The sequence below is a fragment of the Felis catus genome, chromosome C2 (genome assembly GCF_018350175.1).
Source record: "Felis catus isolate Fca126 chromosome C2, F.catus_Fca126_mat1.0, whole genome shotgun sequence".
Taxonomy (NCBI): Eukaryota; Metazoa; Chordata; class Mammalia; order Carnivora; family Felidae; genus Felis; species Felis catus.
Genome location: NC_058376.1, coordinates 83,146,636 through 83,167,599, shown reverse-complemented (window position 1 = coordinate 83,167,599; position 20,964 = coordinate 83,146,636). Strand labels below are relative to the sequence as shown.

Sequence of the window (20,964 nt, the reverse complement as noted above, 5' to 3'; positions counted from 1 at the left end):
TGCTTGTAGGTCAATTATTGGGAAGTTGGGATATATTCTTCCCATGTAAACAATGATAAAGTCTCTGAGCAGTTCACAAAATAGGTAACTCCTGAGAACTGAGTTAAATTTGCGAATCCTAACTACTCATGACTCTGCTTCTCTCTATAGAAAACTGCTTTCAGAGCTCCAGCTAGGACACCAGCAAGAGGCTGTCTCCTGGCAGCACTGCAGGGAAGGTGGGAAGAACTAGATCATCTCAGTATCCACTAAATTAACTGGTTTCTAAACTATGAGTGCAGTTTAGAATTAACTAGGGGGCTTCTAAAACTTCAGAAGCTGGGGTCTCACCCCAGACCTACTGCGTCGGAATCTCCAGAGATGAGGCCCACATCTGTCTCTGCCTAAAGCTCAGCCGGGGACACCGATGGCCTTCCCTGGTTAAGAGCAAGTGAACTAGGCTAAGATTTAAAACAATACATGGTTTCAAACAGGGTAAAGAAAACGTTACAGTAGTCAGCTTAACCGAACTAACAAAATTCTGAACATTTTAGAAGTTAGCTGATGAACCTACGTTCTCAGACACAATTCACAAAAGTATTTAGAAACTCTTAAGCTATTCTCTTCTCCATTCCACACATGCTGAAGAGTCCTCCCTGTGGAATAAGGCAGAGAAAACAAGCATCCTCCCTGCACATCCAGCTGAGGCAGTAAAAGGGCAAAAGGACCCCATGAAGGGTCACATCACAGTAAAAGGACTTCTCAGCCTGACCTTGATGTAGTGGTTGATTCTCTCCACTGAGGTGAAGCGGGCTTCTGTCTCGGATGCCAGTCTGACGGTAAACTGGAACAGCCCCGTTAGCTGATAATGGAAAGCAAAAGCCAAGGGAGAATTCATTATGAATACATGTCAGGCCAACAATAGAAAACCTGCTCCATCTAGGGGATTAGAGCTCAATATACGAACTAACTGGGCACCTGCAGCAGCTAGTTTTAGGGACTGAGTCATTCTCTAAACATGTAACACAATGCCTATTATCCTCCAATCAACTGCAATTCTCAGTGAATGTAGGTGGCATTGTGGTACTGCACGCACTAACTTTCCTGTATCCAAAGGATTTCCATCCATCTTTACATTTCCAGTACACATATCTGCAGCTGAGTAACTTCTGGGCTTCATACTTGCACCTGCACCTGCTCTGGCAGTCCTCTCCTCCTGAGAGGAATGAGTGAGAATGCAGAGCCCCTGTGTACCTCAGACTGAGGACCCTCAAACACAGCACATATCACACATATTCTTCCCCACCCAATAATCAAGTAAGTCTGCATAACACGGACAGACGTCTTTGGGAATCTGTAAAGATACATATGTCCTCTTGGTTTTCTTTTGCTACTTATTTATTTTGATCTTTCCCATAGGGAAAAATGTCAAACAGATACAGGAGTAGAAAGGGAAGTATAATGAACTCCCATGTACTTAAAAAACTGTCAACTTACAGGCAATATTGTATCATTTATACCACGCAACCCATCTGTATTATTTGAAAGCAAATTCCAGACATCCTATCATTTTATCCATAAATACTTTAGCTTACATCTCTCTAACATACAAAGACTCTTTTAAAAACACAATACCATTGTCCAACACCATGATGACACCTTAACAGCTTCAAATACTTAGTGCCCAAGTTCCCAATTGTTCTTTGAGCTTTTTATTTTTATTTTTTTTTTAATTTTTTTTTCAACGTTTATTTATTTTTGGGACAGAGAGAGACAGAGCATGAACGAGGGAGGGGCAGAGAGAGAGGGAGACACAGAATCGGAAACAGGCTCCAGGCTCTGAGCCATCAGCCCAGAGCCCGACGCGGGGCTCGAACCCACGGACCGCGAGATCGTGACCTGGCTGAAGTCGGACGCTTAGCCGACTGCGCCACCTAGGCGCCCCTCTTTGAGCTTTTTAAAGACCTTAGACTACCCCTAGGGGCCAGGTCTCCACGTGTAACAGTACTGGGAAAATCAGGGGCCTGAAAATAAAATGCATATAAGAAGCATACTGAGGACACAGTATTTTTTAGAAGACCAGGAAAGGCCAGAGATGGGAGGGTGGTGAACGTAGAAACCTACAATTAACAAACTATTTTCAAAATCATGTTTATTTATGAAGAAACAGCACCTATTTCTTAAACACATGCAACAGACTTAAATCTCTTTGTTCCTATATAGCACTTGGATCTCTCTCCCATTCTCCCTGCCCAACCAAGCCTAGGTTGTTACTAACAAAGAGATGGACAGAAGCTCTAAGAGTCAAAGGCTTAGGTAGAGCCCCCTACCATGCCCCTCCTAGGGCAACACAGGACTCAAGTGAGGAGAGGTAATGCTCCACCCCAGAGACTGACCTGGACAGCATAAGAGATGGCAAGACCCGAGTAGGCAGGGGGAATCTGCCCATGCATGAGAACAATCATCAGCCCAGTGGTGGTGATCAAGGCAATGCTGATCAGGTCCAGCCGCACAGCCAGCCACCGCATTGCACACGTGAACAAGAAGAAAGGACCTTGGTTGTTATCCAGTAGCTCCTGGTACCTGTGAGGGAGACAGAACACCTAATAGGCCAACAAAGCACTACACAGTCCTGGGGAGGGGTGATGTCAGAGTTCTGGTGGATTATGGATGGAGGGCTAACTTTTAAGTACTTCCTGTGTGTCACCAGGAAAATGCTATGGAAACCTAAGGACTGCAGAGTATTCCAGGCTCCATACACAGGACAACTTGTGGTTTTCCAGTTTTACTCCTTCAAAGAAACATACTAAATTTGTTAGGGAAAGATATCTATGTTAACGGCACAAGGAATGCACGGGGAAAAGAGACCAAATAAAGAGGCTGGTTAAGCTTTAGCAAAATGTCTTAGGTCAGGGGTCATTTCCTCAAAGAAAGAGAGGTTACACAGGCAAACTGCAGAAATGCCCTAGGGCCTGGAAAAATAAACTCACAGAGTGAATATGGTAAAATGGAAAATGTCTGCTGGGGCACTGATGTTGGGCAAAACGGTGCTTGTTTCCCAAGGCCGCAGAGCACAGAACCAGGAATTAAACCACAGTAAAAAAAAGACCTGGACAACCTTTGCCACTGAAGGAGCGAGACACTACTGAACCTGGGGTCCTAGAGAGCAGATCAGACACCATCCAAAGGCTTGCGTGTCACATACAACTACAACTTCAGAGCAGGGAGTCTTGCCAGGCAAATGTGCTTTGTTTTAAAAAAAAAAAAATCTCTTTTCTTCTTTATATATTTGGAGAAAATCTAGAAAATGTAGTAAAGAAGAAAACGCAGTATTCTCACCACTCTGTTAAAACCAGGGTTAATATTCTGCCATATCTTCTCTCAGTACTTTTTCTAATACACTTAAATTTATGTGTGTGTGTGTGTGTATGTGTGTGTATACACACATACAGTGTATTTTACTGTTTTTCTCTTAAAGTTAGGATTATTTTTCTGAGTTGTTTAACCTAGACTTTCCATTCTAGATTTTCTTTTAATTAATTACCTAATTTTTGGAGTAGACAAGATATGCACAGAAGATTTAGAAGGCATAAAAAAGTTTTTTTTTTAATGTTTATTTTTTTTTTTTATTTTTTTCTTTTTCCAACGTTTATTTATTTTTGGGACAGACAGAGACAGAGCATGAACGGGGGAGGGGCAGAGAGAGAGGGAGACACAGAATCGGAAACAGGCTCCAGGCTCTGAGCCATCAGCCCAGAGCCCGACGCGGGGCTCGAACTCACAGACCGCGAGATCATGACCTGGCTGAAGTCGGACGCTTAACCGACCGCGCCACCCAGGCGCCCCTTTAATGTTTATTTTTGAGAGAGAAAGAGAGAGAGAGCACAAGCAGGGGAGGGAGGGACAGAGGGGGAGACAGAAAATCTGAAGTAGGGTCCAGGCTCTGAGCTGTCAGCACAGAGCCCGATGCAGGGCCTAAATTCTTGAACTGTGAGATCATGACCTGAGCCGAAGTGGGACACTTAAGCAACTAATTCACCCAGGAGCCCTGGCATAAAAAGTTTTACCGTGAAAAGTCAGTCTTTCTCCTGCCCATCCTCCAGCTACTCAGTTCCCCTTTCCAGTGGCAGCTAGTACTTCCTCGTGCACCCTTTCAAGGATATTCTAAATGTCATCTATATAAACATATACTTAAAAGGGAGCATACCATGCACACTCATCTGTATCTTGCTCTTTCACTAGTGTATTTTATTCATTTTTTAATGTTTATTTTTGAGACAGAGAGACAAACAGAATGTGAGTGGGGGAGGGCAGGGAGACAGAGGGAAAACACAGAATCTGAAGCAGGCTCCAGACTCTGAGCTTTCAGCACAGAGCCCGATGCGGGGCTCGAACTCACAAACATGAGATCATGACCTGAGCCTAAGTTGGATGCTTAACCAACTGAGCCACCCAGGCGCTCCTCACTAATGTATTTTAGAGATCATTCCATATCAGTACCTATAGTACTGTCTCATTCTTCTTAAGGGCCACAGAGTAGTCTATACGGGTATACCATAGGTTGCTTGGTACAGTACCATATATATATTCTATGTGGGTATACCATAGCTTGATGCTACAGTACCATCAGTTCTGTACTGAAGGACATTTGAGTTAGTTCCAATCTCTTGTTAATACAAAGCTCGAAAATGACTGTCTATGTACATGAATTTCTCATATAAACAATCTTCAGCAGCTAAAATAAAAATGTCAGTCTAATGTCAATGTTCATCTTCTACTGTTTCAAAAAAAAAAAAGAAAAGAAAAAAGGAAAACTCCTTTATATATAGCCATTTAGAGTCCAAAGCCAACAGACTCCAAAACCTGTATTTTGCCTTCTCATTTGCTTAGAAAGGAGTTCCAGCAAGTGAGTGAATGAATTTTAATCAGAGACCATTAGATCACTAATACTTTTTTTTGTAATGAGCTTTACAATCCCCAACTCTTCTTGGACTTATTAAATACTGGTGTGCTGACCCCCCCCTTTGAGCCCTCTGGCCACCATCAGCACTAACCTGTGCAGAAATTCCTGCCCTTTGTTGTAGGCATGGATGGTGGCAAGGCCCTGTATGCTGGATGTGATGTGGGAGAGGAAAGGTGACTGTGTGATATTGTCCAGACGCTTCAGCTCTCGAATCAGCACCCTGGAGAGAGAATGAGTTCCATGTCAGAGTGGTAGACCAGCAACTCTGGCTTCATGCTGGAAGATGTAAACACTTCTTGTTTACCTGGAGACAATGTGCAGAACTGAAAAGAGGATGAAGAGGGGCCCCACCGCCACCAGGAACCATGGGAAAACTCCAGCGATCATTCCAACACAGAAGAACACCAGGATGACATTTTGGATGAACATCTCAGCCTGGAAGGGCAGGCGGACATCAACTGCAGAAATCATAAAGGAACAGGGAAAATGAGACCAAAAAATTTAAAAAAACACAAAAAGATTCCACAAATTTTCTGTCTGAAATGTGTGTGTTGTCTTTTAAATCAAAGAAAAATCTAGAAACCTGGTTGCTCTAATTTTTCTTGTCCCAGGAAATTCTAAGTGATCTTTCTTTCCCCAGTCCCTCTTTTGGGTTTACCATGCCACCCAATCACTTTAAACATTTTTTCCCTTTACAAAATAAATATGCTTGTTGCAAAATATTTAGAAAATAAATATTCAAGAAGGAAAATAAAAATGATCTTTTTCTTACCAGTACCAATAAACTGCTGCTAACATTTAAGAAATTTTTCATTATGAAAAAATTTAAACGTACACAAAAATCAAAGGAGTATAGAACCTTCAACAGTTAACAACATTTTCTTCATCTCCTTTTAGTTATATCCTCTCCCAACTTTTTCTGTTTTTTTGTTTTGTTTTGTTTTTTTGTTTTTGGCTGGAGTATTTCATAAAAATCCCAGACATGTTGATATCACTGATTTTTTTCTTTCCATCTTTTCTCCATGTGTGTGTGTGTGTTTTTGTGTGTGTGTAGAAGAAATGGGATCGTGTCATGCATCAGTTCTGTATATTAGTGATGGTTCTGATCCCTTGTTACTTCTGGTCATAGCTTTACATTGGCTTATCAACATCTGAAACATGTCCTTGGAGGCAACACAGGGTGACAGTTAAAAGCATTAGCTCTAGTGAAGAGATCTGGGCTCAATTCCCAGTTTTGTTATCTAATAGCTGTGTAATCTTGGGCAAGTTGTTTAACCTTTCTAGACATCAGCTTTCCCATATAGTCAGTGGATGAAGCAATACCCACCCCCCTAGGGCTACTCTGAAGATGAGGATAATCCATCTAAAACATTCAGTACACTGCTGGTTACACAGTAAGCCATCAATAAATATCAGGTGCCACTACTATTATTCTGGGCTATGAGAAGTATTTAAGCTCTGGTGCTGGCACAGCCCATGTGACATCCAGAAAACCTGCCAGAGGTTGTAGGTGTCCAGGAACCAACACACTGCCTTCAAAGTAAACATGTTTTGGAATCTCAGATGCTCCCATCCAAAGCATTTATGCCAACTGAATCCTCAGAACTTATTTTCAGGTTTAATGAGATCAAATGAGAAGTTAGATGGCAGGTAAGAAATCAGATGGGTCCTTAGCCTAAGTACAAGTTGCAATCTGGAGAAAATGCCAAAACTAACATGTTCCTGGTATGGACACCAGCACACCTGGTGAGAGCCCCTGTGCTCTCAGAATCTAAGGCTGGATAGATGTGCACACCTGGTGAGCATCTAGAAGGCTGGAGAGCACAGGGAGCTGCAGCTTGGGCTCCAGAGCATAAAAGAAGAAGCAAGAAATACCTTCATCCATGTCTTTGGAAAACCTGTTGAGAATCCTCCCTGTGGGGGTGGTGTCAAAAAATTTCATAGGGCTTCGAAGGATCCTTCGGAAAAGTTCATCATGGAGCCGGGAAGAGGCTCGCAGTGTGCCCTAAAGAGCAGAGGACAAAGTGATCATGGCTCAGAGACCCAGGGACTCAGGCAGACTCAGTTCCTATTTATCCAGGTCACAACCTCACAGGACATCCACTCCCAAAGCTGGAGAAGGGCAAATGGTCATGGAGGAAAGAGGTGGGTACTAAGAAAAGGCTGGGGCTAATGGGATACAGGTCATTTCAGCTAGGGCCATCTTGCTTCAGAGATGCTCCCCTGCTCAGAATTGACCTGAGAGAAGCCATGCCAAAGTCTGACCACGGAGTTACCAGGGAGAGCATGAGCAGAAGTCACCACTGCATACCTTGACAAAGACAACTCCTCGAATGGCTTTCAGGATCAGCATGACTGCCATGGAGAGGGCGTAGATGCTGGCATAGTACTGCATGAGAGGATTGTCCTTCATGCTGCTGCTCATAGAGGTCTTGTTCCCTTGTGTCACTGTGGTGTTCTGTTTGGAGGCAAGGCTGTGTGAGGCAAGACTCCTACGGACAGCAAAGAACTCCTACTCAGGGCCATTCTCAGTTCAAGGGAAGGTGCAGAATAATGACCATGGGATCTGGTTGTGGCAAACACAGGCAGGCTTTGGCCACCACTTCTCTCTTTTCTAAATGAGGGCAGACAGCTTTCAGGTGTCCTATTGCTGCATGAGCTGGTTAGGGAGCAACTATCTTGTGAGGTTACATTAGGGACTCGTCTTTTTTATCCTGGGTAATCCTTGTTTATTGGTTCTTTCAATCAAAAACTGAGCAGTTTCCCCAAGAACACCCAGAGAATACAAAGAAATGGCCACATTATTAGACATATAATTTTCCCATTAATGAGTAACCTTACCCCACTTCCTTGCTTGATCCAGTAACTCAACCACCAATTGCTGAAAGCTGTGCTGCCCACATTCAGCATGAAAAGGGATATAATGACTAGGAATGCCAAGGGGCCCCCAGCAGCCTGGATGTAGACACCATATACTGACCAGGGCACTGAACCCTGCCCCTTTTCTTCCAGTTGCACCAGCTGCCCTAGGTAGGAAAAAAAAAACACCATAAACTCAGCAGAAAAAGGCTACTTTTCTAAAACTGAGTCACCTATAGAAGAGCAAAATCAAAGAAAACCAATAGTTTCACATAGCTCTAGATCAGAATTATTTCCTCCTTATTAGAATATTATTCCCTTTAACATTTACTAAGCACCTATTATCAACCAGGCCCCAGATGAGTCCCTGGAGCAGTAAAGAGGATTAAGACTATGTCCCTGCCCTTAAAATCTGGCTGAGGATCCTTCCACAGCCTGGTAGGACAGACAGATAAAACAAGCACATAATTATGATAAAATGTGCTAAATGCCATGTTAGAGACATATGCAGGGCAACATGGGAACATCCAGGTGTACCTAAACTATTTGGGGGAACTGTTTCAGGGAAGACTTTCTGCATGGTCTCAAAAGGTATGCCAGGTTTGACCAGGTGGGGAAAAGATGGGCACTGGCCCAGAGGTGGGAAAACAGCACAACCAAATCAGCCAAATCGGCAAGGCTAGAATATTAAGTGCAGCTAAGAGTAGCAGGAGATAAGGTTGATTAGTAGGGAGGCCGTGGTCAGAGGATAAAGGCATTTGAACTTCATCCCTCAGATAAGAATTTCTCCCAGCAGGGCACCTGGGTGGCTCAGTCAGTTAAGCATCCCTGCATCCGGCTCTGTGCTGATAGTTAGTTCAGAGCCTGGAGCCTGTTTCAGATTCTGTGTCTCCTTCTCTCTCTTCCCCTCCCCCATTTGTACTCTATATCTGTCTCTCTCTCAAAAATAAATAAACATAAAAAAAAAAAAAAAGAATTTCTCCAGGTGCCTGGGTGGCTTAGTCAGTTAAGTGACCAACTTCAGCTCAGGTCATGATCTCTCAGTCTGTGAGTTCGAGCCCCGTGTCGGGCTCTGTGCTGACAGCTCAGAGCCTGGAGCCTGCTTTGGATTCTGTGTCTCCCTCTGTCTCTGCCCCTCCCCCACTCACACTCTGTTTCTGTCTCTCAAAAATGAATAAACGTTGGGGCGCCTGGGTGGCGCAGTCGGTTAAGCGTCCGACTTCAGCCAGGTCACGATCTCGCCCTCCGTGAGTTCGAGCCCCGCGTCGGGCTCTGGGCTGATGGCTCAGAGCCTGGAGCCTGTTTCCGATTCTGTGTCTCCCTCTCTCTCTGCCCCTCCCCCGTTCATGCTCTGTCTCTCTCTGTCCCAAAAATAAATAAACATTGAAAAAAAAATTTAAAAAAAAAATGAATAAACGTTAAAAAAAAAACCAAAAACTTCTCAAGAGAATGGGCTACAGGTGTGTGGAGATTTGACTCCTGCCCAGGCTATGGATGGCCAGATCAGCCACCTCAGGCAGGAAGCAACCTCATCCTGTTGTCCCTACGTGTTTTCTACGTGTGCCCTATCAGGACAAGGATTAGGAAACACTGCTTTGAAATGGGAGGCTCCTGAAAAGACTTCCTGAGGGAAAGTGAGTTAGTTGGTCTCCTGTTTTTAACTAGATCTCTCGGCTGTCTGTATGGAGGACAGATTTAAAAGGAAGTAGCTATAATACTCTAGGTACAAGATGATAAAGGCCAGAACTAGGGCCGTGGCAAAGGGGATGGAGTTTCAGGAGGTAAATTCATTCAGGCATGGTGATTGGCTGAGGAGGAGAGAAAAGTTCAAGGGTCTCTCCTAGCGGCTCCCAGGGATCAGGTGACTGATGCTGGTGCACTAACACAGAGAAACAGCTCTACAAAAAGCCAGCGCCTCTATATCATGGTCAATGTTTAATTATCTTGGAGCAAGCCTCGTGTGCCTGGAGTACTTGAAGAGTTATGAGTAACCAGGTCAGGGGCTCTGCAGATGAGAACAAATGTTCCCTAAGGGTATTCTGGGTTTTTTTAATACTGCCTATGGCAGGAACCAACAGATGACTCAGGCTTCTGTGCTATGTTTGCTTCCTGTGTAGAGGTATCTTACTTAAACCACACCCCAATTCAAAGTCTCATACATGGTTTATGAAAAGGAAGAAAAGCTCCAGAGTGTACTAAATCAGGGTGGTTAACTCCCAACACCAAACATCCACAGCTTTAAGAACAAGGAAGTGAAAACGGGCCAGGGCCAAAGCACAAGCAAACCCAGGGAAGGTCCTGGATTCAGAACACTAGGTGACATGATGACACAACAAAACCAGAGCTTTAAAACAGACACATTCCTTTCTTTCCTTTCTTTTTGGTAAACTGATATGCAGCTTGAAATTCACAAAGGTGAAAGAAAAGACCTAAGGTATTGTAAATAGCTTTCCTAACTCTCAATGTTTGTTTTATTGCTAAGATAAAGCATTTAAAAAACAAACAAACAAACAAAACAAGACTCCCCAGGACTTGTTGCCCCAGGACTCCCCCTGGGGAAAGTGCAACAGGAAAAACCTGCGCTATAAACTCTTCACCACAGCCCAGCTGCAGCCTTGTCGGAAAAAGCCAGGAGTGTATCATCCTAACGAGGGGGCTACTGAGGATACAGGCACTGCCGGTGCTGGAACATCTCTGCCTAGACTGGCACTGACTTCTCAAGAGCAGAGGTGAATCGCAGGAGGAAGGGTGTATCTCTAGCCATTATTCCATTTTTCCTCACTCAAGATGACTCAGCTGATTGTTGACACCTGACCCACACTGCAGAGAGAGGAGGCGGAGGATTAAAGGTCCTTCTTCCTGCTTTGGTGTGTTTAAGCAAACAGAGGGTGCACCTCATGATCTCCCAATATTCTGTAAGACTTTGTTATTCCAGAGGTAAAAGGCCAGAGACTCTAGAACACACAATGCTGTCAAACACTATGAATCACTACTTGGCATAAAGTTTCTAATAAACTTTAATGACAAATCTAAGAGGTCAGAAAAGGTCATTACCTTCCTCTGGCTTCGCTGCTTTCTCCTTCTTTACTGATCCTGTTTTAGGACCCTTGTCTTGTGACTTCTTCTGTGAACCGCTGGTTTCTTTTTTTGAATTAATCTAATAAAAAAAAAAAAAAAGCGTCTCCAGTTACAAGGCAGCCACTCAGACAAAGGTCCATAGAACATACTCGAGAATTCATCTGGCAAGCTGCTGCTACTCTTGAGAATACATCAAAACCTCTCAAAAGGGCCACCTATTCTCATTTCTTGTGCTTCCTCCACTCCTTCAATCTTTGAGATCTGGGTTCCTACCCTTGTCATTCCATTGACATTGCTCTCCCCAATGTTCTCAGCCACTCCAACTTGCCCAAAGTATTAGGGCTGGGGTCATTTCCATTCCTCTCACCTCTTATCTCCACATTACTAAATCAAATCATAGATCTGATCATTTCCCACTGCTACTACAGGATAAAATCAAACTTCTCAGCCTGATTTTGCAAAACCTCCATATTCTCGCCCCAGCCTAACTCTACATGTTTCTCTCCCATTCCCATGGCTTCTACTCTACAGCCACATTGGATTTCATACCATTCCTCACACCACACTGCCATTCTCTACTTCTGGACCTTTGTCCACAAGGGTTCTTCACTTGGAATGCCTCTCCCCTCATCCCAACTCAGTTAGTTGTTCCCATTCAGAGGGATTCAAATCTTATATCCTCCCTGAGGCAACTTAGACTCCTCCAGAAGAGAGCTCACCTCTCCCCTGTTCTCCCAGGCACTTGTTCTCCCAGGCATGCTGCTGTAGATGTGACCTGGTATTACAGTTCCCTGTAAGAGCATAAGAGCATTGATCTTTCCTAGGAGAATGTGAGTCCCTCAGGGATGGAGAGGATGTCGGACTCATGGTGATAACCAACGTTCACAGGGCCGAGCCCTAAGCACTGCCCATAATAGGGCACAAATGGACTTAATATAAACACTCATCAGGGGCACCTGGGTGGCTCAGTGGGTTAAGCGTCTGACTCTTGGTTTTGGCTCAGGTCATGATCTCATGGCTCATGAGCTCGAGCCCCCATTGGGCTCCTCACATCGGGCTCCATGCTGGCAGTGTGGGGCCTGCTTGGGAATCCTTCTCTCTCTGCACCTCCCCTGCTTGTGTGTATGCTCGCTCTCTCTCTCTCTCTCTCTCTCTCTCTCTCTCTCTCTCTCTCTGAAAATAATAAATAAACTTGAAGAAAAAAAAAGAAAAAAAAAAGATGAGGAAACCGAAGCTCAGGAAAGTTAAGTGATATATTGGAAGTATGTTCTCTCTGCTGCAATACACTGACTCTCAATATTCTTTTATTCCTCAGACATTTCCTATTTTAACTTCTCTCCCTCTCATTTTCCCCTCCATGTCTACAGTGAGGAGGAAAACTTCTGAAGAGTCTAAAGTACCCTAAGACTCATAAGGAGAGATCATAAAATCCAAATCTGGATTCTGGCATCTCTATAGAAGTTCCCGGTGACACTCTGAAATGCTTGAGTTATCCCCAGAGGCCTAAAATACATTGGTCATGAACAATTAGTTGTTCTGTATCTGAAATCAAAGAGGATGACACCCAAAGACTGAAATAGGACTCCCAGAAAAGGCCCTAATAACTCTGCTTTTATCATGCATAGACATCAAAATGGTAGCTAAGAAGTTGCTTTTAGGCTAGCCTGAGTGCACCCCCAGGACCCAAGGTGACCACAGGATAAGGAGTTCAATATGAGAGCAGGTTGGTAAGAAGGAAAAACAACGTCTTTGGTGTTTGCCTAACTTGGAGCCCGGAGTAAAGCCATGGAAAGCCGCCATCTTTCTGTGCTGCCACAGGAGGCAGGATAGCAAGGCAGAAACAGCACCGTGGAGTCAAATCACCCCCTTGTTAGTGAGCTGCTTAACTTTTCAGATCTTCCATTCCCTCAGCTGTAAAAGTGGGGGATAATCCCCTTTTGCCACAGAGCTCTATTAAAATGACTAAATGGGATGACATCTATAATGTGTCTAACCAGTAATTGGGACACAGTAGGTGTGAGTTAGTGAGTGCCAAGTCAGCAGTCAAAGCACCACAGATCATTTTCAAATGTATGCAATATTTAATTTCTTTTCCCTCACTCCTTATTCTCTCTTGTTTATTTAAAAAGGAGCTCCATAATGCTTCAATCAGGATCGGTTGCGTTTATGAAGCTAAGTTATGACTGAACAACACTGAGCCCATATATCCATCTCCCTGTCATTGCCTTATTAATAAGTTCTCAGTGGCAGAAGACACTGGCTCACCAGCCACATAATCCTGCTCTTCTAGAGTAGAAACAGTATGTGAACCAGCACAGCAGTCTGGTCACCAGAAAAAAGGGCCCCTTCCAATAAGACAGACACTGAGTTCAGCTGAGATCTCTCCATCAATCACTATGGTCGTGTCTCCCTTGCTAGAAAAGAGGAGGCACACACAAACACCATGAGAATCTTACCTCAACTGGGGGTGTCTCTCCCAGCAACAGGTTATTAAAAATGGTAGCATAATCACCATTTAAATTCATCAGCTCCTCATGGGTGCCTCTTTCTGTAATACAGCCCTCTTTCATGAAGATCACTTCATCACAATCAGCCAGGTACTGGGGACAAAGGCAGGGACAACACAGTGTTGCTGAGATTTGTGCAAATACATTCAATACCTATACCTTAGTTCAGAGGTTCTTAGCTGGAGGCAATGGAGCCTCTCGGGGGACATCTGGCAATATCTGGAACCTTTCTGGTTGCCACAACTGGGGGCAGGGTACTGCTGTTATCTAGTGGATAGAGGCCAGGAGCTCTCTGGGCCCAAATGTCAATAGTACCAAGAGCGAGAGAACCCTTGCTTTAGTTTATTGTGGCTTGTGACGTAGTTCAAAAAACATCTCCCATTTTTGGCATAAATCTGCTGATGGAGCCACATAAGCCTTGCATTAAACTTCACACCCTTTTGTTGCACTCAGAAGTGCATACAATTACAGACTTTCTGTTGCAGAATGGGGGATTAGCCCCCTAAACTTGACGACATATGCAAAGCAGATGGCAACATCCTGGAGCTGCTCTCCAAAGTGGCTGCTTGTCTTGGAATGACAGAGGGAGAAGAGCTTGTTTTCCTTAAACAGTTCCCACTTGCATATAGATATTAACACAAGCTTTCCAAACTATCTCATACCCAAACTCCAGTTTTAGCCTACTCCTCTTAGCCCTTTTACTTACTGATTTACATGCAAAAGCTAACATGCTCCAAGGATCTCTAATTCAGATGGCCATCTGGTACACCAGTACAATGAGTTTTATTGGTACATTGGGCCAGGAGCTATTTGCTGAGGAAATAACCACTGATGACTCCAGGAACCTCTAAGGAGTCCCGTGAAGGTACCTGGACCAGGCCCACCTCCCTGTTTCTGATTTTCCAAGCCAAGGTGGGCAGCCTGAGGAAGAATGCTCCATACCTGTAACTGGTGGGTAACAAACAGAACTGTCTTAGACTTTAAGTGCTTCTGGATAGCACTGTTGAAGATGTGGTTGCCCACATGGGCATCTAAGGCACTGAGGGGATCATCCAGGATGTAGATGTCCCGGTCACTATACAAGGCCCGGGCAAGGCTGATCCTTTGGCGCTGTCCACCACTCAGGTTCGCTCCTCGCTCGCCAATCTACAGGAGTCCAGAAAGCATAGTGAAACTTCCAGTTCAAGTCCAGTACCTTACTAAGTGATCACCCCAGTCACTGCTCCTCTGTTCCATCCATACCAGCTGCTTCTACTGAATTCCCCACCTGGATGAACTGCAACTCTTGATCCTCCAGGCCCCACACCAGAACCGGGGAAGCCACCCCAGAGGAAGACAACTCTTCCTCTCCCATAACCAGCTGGTTACTACTCAACCTTACTACCTCTGGCTTTACACTCCCCCTTGACATACCATCCCAATCCATTATCTATGGGCAGAAAGATCTTTGCAAAACACAAAGCTGACCATGCCCCACTCTCGCTTAAAACTCCCTTTCAAGGGGCACCTGGGTGACTCGGTCAGTTAAGTGTCAGACTTCAGCTCAGGCCATGATCTCACAGTCTGTGGGTTCAGGCCCCATGTTGGGCTCTGTGCTGACAGCTCAGAGCCTGGAGACTGCCTCAAATTCTGTGTCTCCCTCTCTCTCTCTACTCCTCCCCTGCTCACTCTCTGTCTCTGTCTCTCTCTCACTAAAATAGATAAACATTAAAAGAAAAGAAAAACCTCTTTTTCAAGAGCCCTAAGAAATAAAATCTAAACAAACATGTCACAGAAAGCAGGCCCTTTGCCACCTGGCTCCACCGCCAACCCTCTCTTCTACTCTCTGGGATCTAAGCCATTTTAAATTGCGTGTGTATCTGAACCCTCACAACTACTGTCATGCCTTTTCTGTTACCATATCTGCTCAGTTCTGACATCCTCTCCTCTGTGAAACATCTCCCACCCTCTTCTCTACTACTACCCAAAAAGGGGGGGACTTTTTTCTTTTTTTAATTAAAAAAATTGTTTTAAGTTTTGAAAGGGGACTCTTTCATCAGCTTATTTTGTGCCTATTCAAGTATCTCATCCTCCCAGCTATATGCTTTTTGAGGGTATAGATCATTCTCCTATTGCTTTATATCCCCAGTGCCCAGCCGTTTCTGTCTATGTAGCTGGCACATGAACACGTGAATAAATCAATTGTCAAATGGTAACTGGCTCTGTACTTAAAAAACCATTCATTAAATTCAGAGGTTTCAAATTTGAGCATGTATCAGATCACCTGCAGGGCTTGTTAAAACAGATGGTTGGACCCTGCGCCTATGATTCAGTAGGCGTGGGGTGAGGTGTAAGAATCTGCATTGCTAACAAGTTCCCAGTAACACTGCTGCTGCTGATCCACTATGAATCCAGGAACTAAGATTTGAGTACCAGTGAACTAAAGAAACCATTCTGGTTTGAAGGATTTAACTCAAGTCAGATGAAAAAAAGTGCTGGCCCCAAAGACCCCCAGGGTAAGTCATGGGAGACAAATATCAACAGGGAAGGACACAGCCAGTTCCAAAGACTCACCTCTGCAAACTGCTCCAGGGCAGAGAGCCAAAGAAAGAGGCCTTTGTGCTAAGGCCTCTTTCTTTCTAATTGAAAAGGGCTCTCTGAGACTGTATATCAGTAAGGATATACAGGATTCTGGTCGGCAGAATGAAGTTCAGAGAAGCTCAACAAGCACATGCTTGACTTATGGTTTTTTAAATGAATAGTGTGGAAAACATGAACTCTGAACCAACAATGGGATTTTGTTTAAAATTTGTATGACATACAGAATGGCTAAAATTAACAACCCAGGCAACAACAGATGTTAGCGAGGAAGCAGAGAAAGGGGAACCATTTTGGCACTGCTGGTGAGAACGGAAACTGGTGCAGCCACTCTGGAAAACAGGATGGAGGTTCCTCAAAAAATTGCACGATCCAGCAATTGCACTACTAGGTATTTATCCAAAAGATACAAAAACGCTGATTTGAAGGGGCACATGCACCCCAATGTTTATAGCAGCACTACCCAGAATATGGAAAGAGCCCAAATGTCCATTGACTGATGAACAGGTAAAGAAGATGTATATATAATATACATATACAATGGAATACTACTCGGTGATCAAAAAGAATGAAATCTTGACATTTGCAACAATGTGGATGGAACTAGAGGGTATTATGCTGAGCGAAATAAGTCAGAGAAAGATATCATATGATTTCACTCATAAGTGGAATTTGAGAAATGCAACATATGAACATAGGAGAAGGGAAGCAAAACTAAGATAAAAACAGAGAGGGAGACAAACCATACAGACTCTTAAATACAGAGAACTGAGGGTTGCTGGCGGGGTATTAGGTGGGGGGATGGGCTAAATGGGCGATGGGCATTAAGGAGGGCACTTGTGGGGATGAGCACTGGGTGTTATATGTTAAATTCTACTCCTGAAACCATTATTACACTATATGTTAACTAACTTGGATTTAAATAAAAAAAAAAAATAAATAAAATGATATGCAGATAGGGAAAAAATTCAAATGACATATAAAATATTTATACGTTTAAAACAAGTAGTGTTGATAACCCCGCCCTAAGGAACACATGCTTTCCTAACATAAAGTTTCAATGAAAGCAAAACTCCCTGTGTGGGTACTCCTGCATTTAAGATGCATTACTAGTAGATGGTTCTGGCACAGCCCCGCAACCCATCTTCCAGAATCCTCTCTGTTAAACACATTGCCCCAACAGGGGCAGAAGGCCTGTACCTCAGTCAGGTCACTGTTGGGAAGAATGGCCAGGTCAGGCCTCAGGCAGCAGCTGTTGAGCACAGAGTTGTATCTGAAGGACATAAAGAGACTAAGCATCAGGGACATGTTTGGAGTAGAGCCTGCTGCCTTGGGCTGCCTTGAGTCTCACACGGCCAAGATGGGAAAGCATGAGAGAAACCAAACATTCCTTGCCTTTCTTCATCAAATTCCTTCCCAAAGAGGATGTTGTCTCTCAGAGTGGCATTGAGGATCCAGGCCTGCTGGGCCACATAAGCGAAGGTTCCACTGACTGCAATGCTGCCCTCTAGAAGTGTCATCTAGGGAGACAGACACCATCCAATGGCATCATGATGCAAAAACACCACCCTAAGCCAACAGAACCCCCCACATTGCACAATGGAGTTCAAAGTTTTGGCAATCTTCTTGGATGCTTTTGGACCCAAATCCAGACCTCACCTTTGTTCCACAGAGAGAGCTACAGCAGCAAAGAAAATCAAAGTTCTCCTTGCTTATGTGTGATGGGAACCCAGCATAACCCATGACCTGAATGAACAAACACTTCATTCAGCAACCCATAAGCTACTCGATATTCTGTCTCCCTAACTGCAAACTGTTTTAACTAAGGGAAGCACTAGAGTGGAAGGTCCTTTCAGAATTCCCCTGAAGGGGAATTCTGAAGGGGAGGATGCTGTAAGGATTTAGAGCTAGTCCCTGCCTCAAGACTGGGGCAGGCCAATTCATCCATAAAATTAATTACTCCAGGCTGTTGGCTAAACCAGCTGCTTCTGTAAAATGAGGACCAAAAGGAAAAAAATTTGTTAGACATGAACTAGTATTGCAGAGTATCTATACGATGAGGATGGACCCTCTCGTTCAACACGAAGGCACTGCATGATGAGCCATGTGTTTCGAGTTGTGTTTTCACTCACAGTGATTGATATGATTTATCCATTTTATCCTCTTTCGGGGTTCCTTTTGGGACTGGCAGTAGACATCTGTCTTGAGTTAGGGATGTTATAGCTTGAAACAAAGGTTCATTAGCCAGCCTGCACATCGAAGCTTGTCCTCTCAAACACTGTTAGCAGACAGTGTATGGAGAGAGGTGCACCCACCACAGACCATAACAGTGGTATTAACTGCCCAGAAACTGGTAAGCACGCCGCTATGCACCCAAAGTGTTCCGAAACCCACAGAGGGTCTACCGCAGAAACTCCACACCCACACTGCAGACTGCCAACACAGAGTTCAACTCCAAAGAGGCCAGGGCCACCAGCTTTACCAGCCTCCCTGTCAAAGAGATCGCTGTCAGAGATTTGGTCTAAAAGCAAAGTCCCACTCTGCTTTCAACCTAACCACCACCCACTCAACACCACTGCCCCCTGCCCCCTTCATTTCCTCTGTGTCTCTCATCATTGACCCTTAAATCTGACCCCTAAGTTATCAGAACATCTAGGGGAGGTTTTGGCTTTTTACAAAGACCAAGGGCTGAGCCCAATCAGTAGAGTCTCATACAGCAGAGGGGTGAGAGGGTTGTCATTCCAGATGATGTGAACGCAGCCTTCCTCAGACCACACTAGGTACCACGGCTCTCGAGGAGAGCCACACTCTACCAACTGTGACAGTGACACTCAACAAGACAAAATATTCCATAACTGGACGCTACAAAACACTCTTCCCCAACTCCATCTCACATGAGTTTAATCTCCTCAATATGGATAAATGACTCATTGGACCTCATCCACCTGCGGGTAAGAATAAGCTCAAGTTTATCCTTACCTCAACCTTGTAAGTCAAGCTGGTTCAATTCAAGATTAAAAGCAGGTGGAAGCACCTTGTGTTTTTTCCCTATTATTTGGTTTTAAAACACAGTAAAAGATAATTTGTCTTAGCTGGATGACCTTTGCCCCTGACAGCCCTGGGCTGGCCTCTCTGTAAACCATTCACTCTCTGCCCTGGGCTATGCTTGTGGGTCTGGAAGGCATAGCTCCTCAACTAGACCACCAGCTCCTTGAGGGCATAATTCTTTCCACAGTTAGGTTGAAAAAGGAGTGCGGCTTTGCTTCTAGATCAAATCCTGATATCAATCTCTCTGACAGGGAGTCCGGTAAGGCTGGCCTGCCCAGCTTCTTCAGCTTGTGGGCAGTATTCGGTTTGTTCACCTCTTATATCTGACACCTCCCAACACACCATCTGGCATCATATGCCACTTAATAAATACATGCCGAGTAAAAGAAGGCAGGAGAAATAGAGGACTCCAGCTAGACATCAACCAGTCATTCGTCAGGCGTGCACTGAGCCCGCTTCCAGATGCAACACCATTAAGGGGTGGAAATGTGGGGGTGGGGGCAGGGGGCATAACGCAGACCAAGGGTTCATTTTGTTTCTGCCTTTCCTCTCTTCGAGAAAAGTAGTTCATTTTCCCCAAAGACTCTTGTTAAGCCAATTCCAGAGAAAGAAGCAGAAAATGCCAAGGACAATAACAAAATATTACCTGGCCTAAAATGGCTGAAATGAGAGAGGTTTTTCCACTTCCCACACTGCCACAGATTCCAACCAGTTTACCCTGCACAAAGCACACAGAGAAAGGAGGGTCATTACAGGACCACTGACCACTTATCTCTAGGGACTGCTGATTTCTTCAAGGAAAAAGACATTAACGACAGGCCAACAATATGGGAACTATCATCCTGATGACTCTGCATGTCACTTACCTCTGTTTCCTCCCTGTCAGCCACCTACTTCCTAGGGTTTCTGTGGGGATACACGGAGGTAACAGATGTGTAAGCCTTTTAGAAAAATTAAATATGCCGCACACATGAAGGTCTCCCACATCACTTTTAGAAAGGCTCAGCCTCTTTCCTACTTTTTTTGGCAACCCATGTTTTTTGATTATTTTTGCTGTTGTTTTTGGAAATAAGGGCAGGACTCTTAAAAAATTATTTTGGGGGCGCCTGGGTGGCTCAGTCAGTTGAGCGTCCGACTTCGGCTCAGGTCACGATCTCACGGTCTGTGAGTTCGAGCCCCATATCGAGCTCTGGGCTGATGGCTCAGAGCCTAGAGCCTGCTTCCGATTCTGTGTCTCCCTCTCTCTCTCTGCCCCTTCCCTGCTCATGCTTTGTCTCTCTCTGTCTCAAAAATAAATAAAAACATTAAAAAAAAAAATAAAAAAAATTAAAAAAAATTATTTTGTTGATTTTCATTTTATACGATTTTTTTCCTCTAGGGTCTATAAATTATTTTCAATAAAAACTATGTGCACTCTTGTTTCCATTTTTCTACAAAACATTTCCAAGAATCTGAAGAATATTGATACCATCAATCCCACTTAAAAATGGGGGAAAAAAAGCCTGTGATGAACTGAATATCCTCAGGCAAAATAATGAGTTCTCTTGACAGGTGGTGCTAAAAGTTTTCAAGGGCAGACTGGTGATTTTGAAAAGGTCACTTATTTAGCAACCCTGCATCAGCTCAAGCCTCGCAGCAAAGGAAAGAAGAGTGGTATGTAGAAGAACAGGGATTCTGGAGGCAGACAGGTCTCGCTGTGAACCCCAGCTCCATTAGAACCTGCCAAGTGTGTGATCGACGTCTGGTTACTTACACTAACACCGTCTGTCTCTCACGAGGCTTTGAGCAACTGGAGGAAAGGCGTTAACTTTGTAGAACGAAGTACTTTGTACAACCAAAGTATCTTTGTCTCGGACAAAGTATGTTGGACAAAGTTTTTGACGCTGTCCTGGAGTTTGAAAGATTACAGCCTGGTGGTCATGAGGAGACCAAGTCACGGGTTCAATCTCTGCT

At 44.2% G+C, this 20,964-nt stretch overlaps 1 protein-coding gene across 6 annotated transcripts in view; it reads right to left on the bottom strand.

The window, feature by feature from the left end:
* The window catches only part of ABCC5 (ATP binding cassette subfamily C member 5), a 92,593-nt gene that overhangs the window by 19,021 nt on the left and 52,608 nt on the right, over positions 1-20,964 (bottom strand). For all 6 annotated transcript variants that reach the window (XM_045037203.1, XM_003991868.6, XM_045037202.1 and 3 more), the window contains 13 exons: positions 19,658-19,729; positions 17,359-17,483; positions 17,164-17,236; positions 14,329-14,532; positions 13,336-13,479; positions 10,856-10,958; positions 7,784-7,968; positions 7,254-7,400; positions 6,818-6,947; positions 5,247-5,400; positions 5,034-5,162; positions 2,376-2,562; positions 752-841 (listed from right to left, as the gene is read on the bottom strand). In XM_045037203.1, the coding sequence (XP_044893138.1) occupies positions 752-841; positions 2,376-2,562; positions 5,034-5,162; positions 5,247-5,400; positions 6,818-6,947; positions 7,254-7,400; positions 7,784-7,968; positions 10,856-10,958; positions 13,336-13,479; positions 14,329-14,532; positions 17,164-17,236; positions 17,359-17,483; positions 19,658-19,729 (1,743 nt within the window). The remainder of the gene's footprint in view (positions 1-751; positions 842-2,375; positions 2,563-5,033; positions 5,163-5,246; positions 5,401-6,817; positions 6,948-7,253; positions 7,401-7,783; positions 7,969-10,855; positions 10,959-13,335; positions 13,480-14,328; positions 14,533-17,163; positions 17,237-17,358; positions 17,484-19,657; positions 19,730-20,964) is intronic.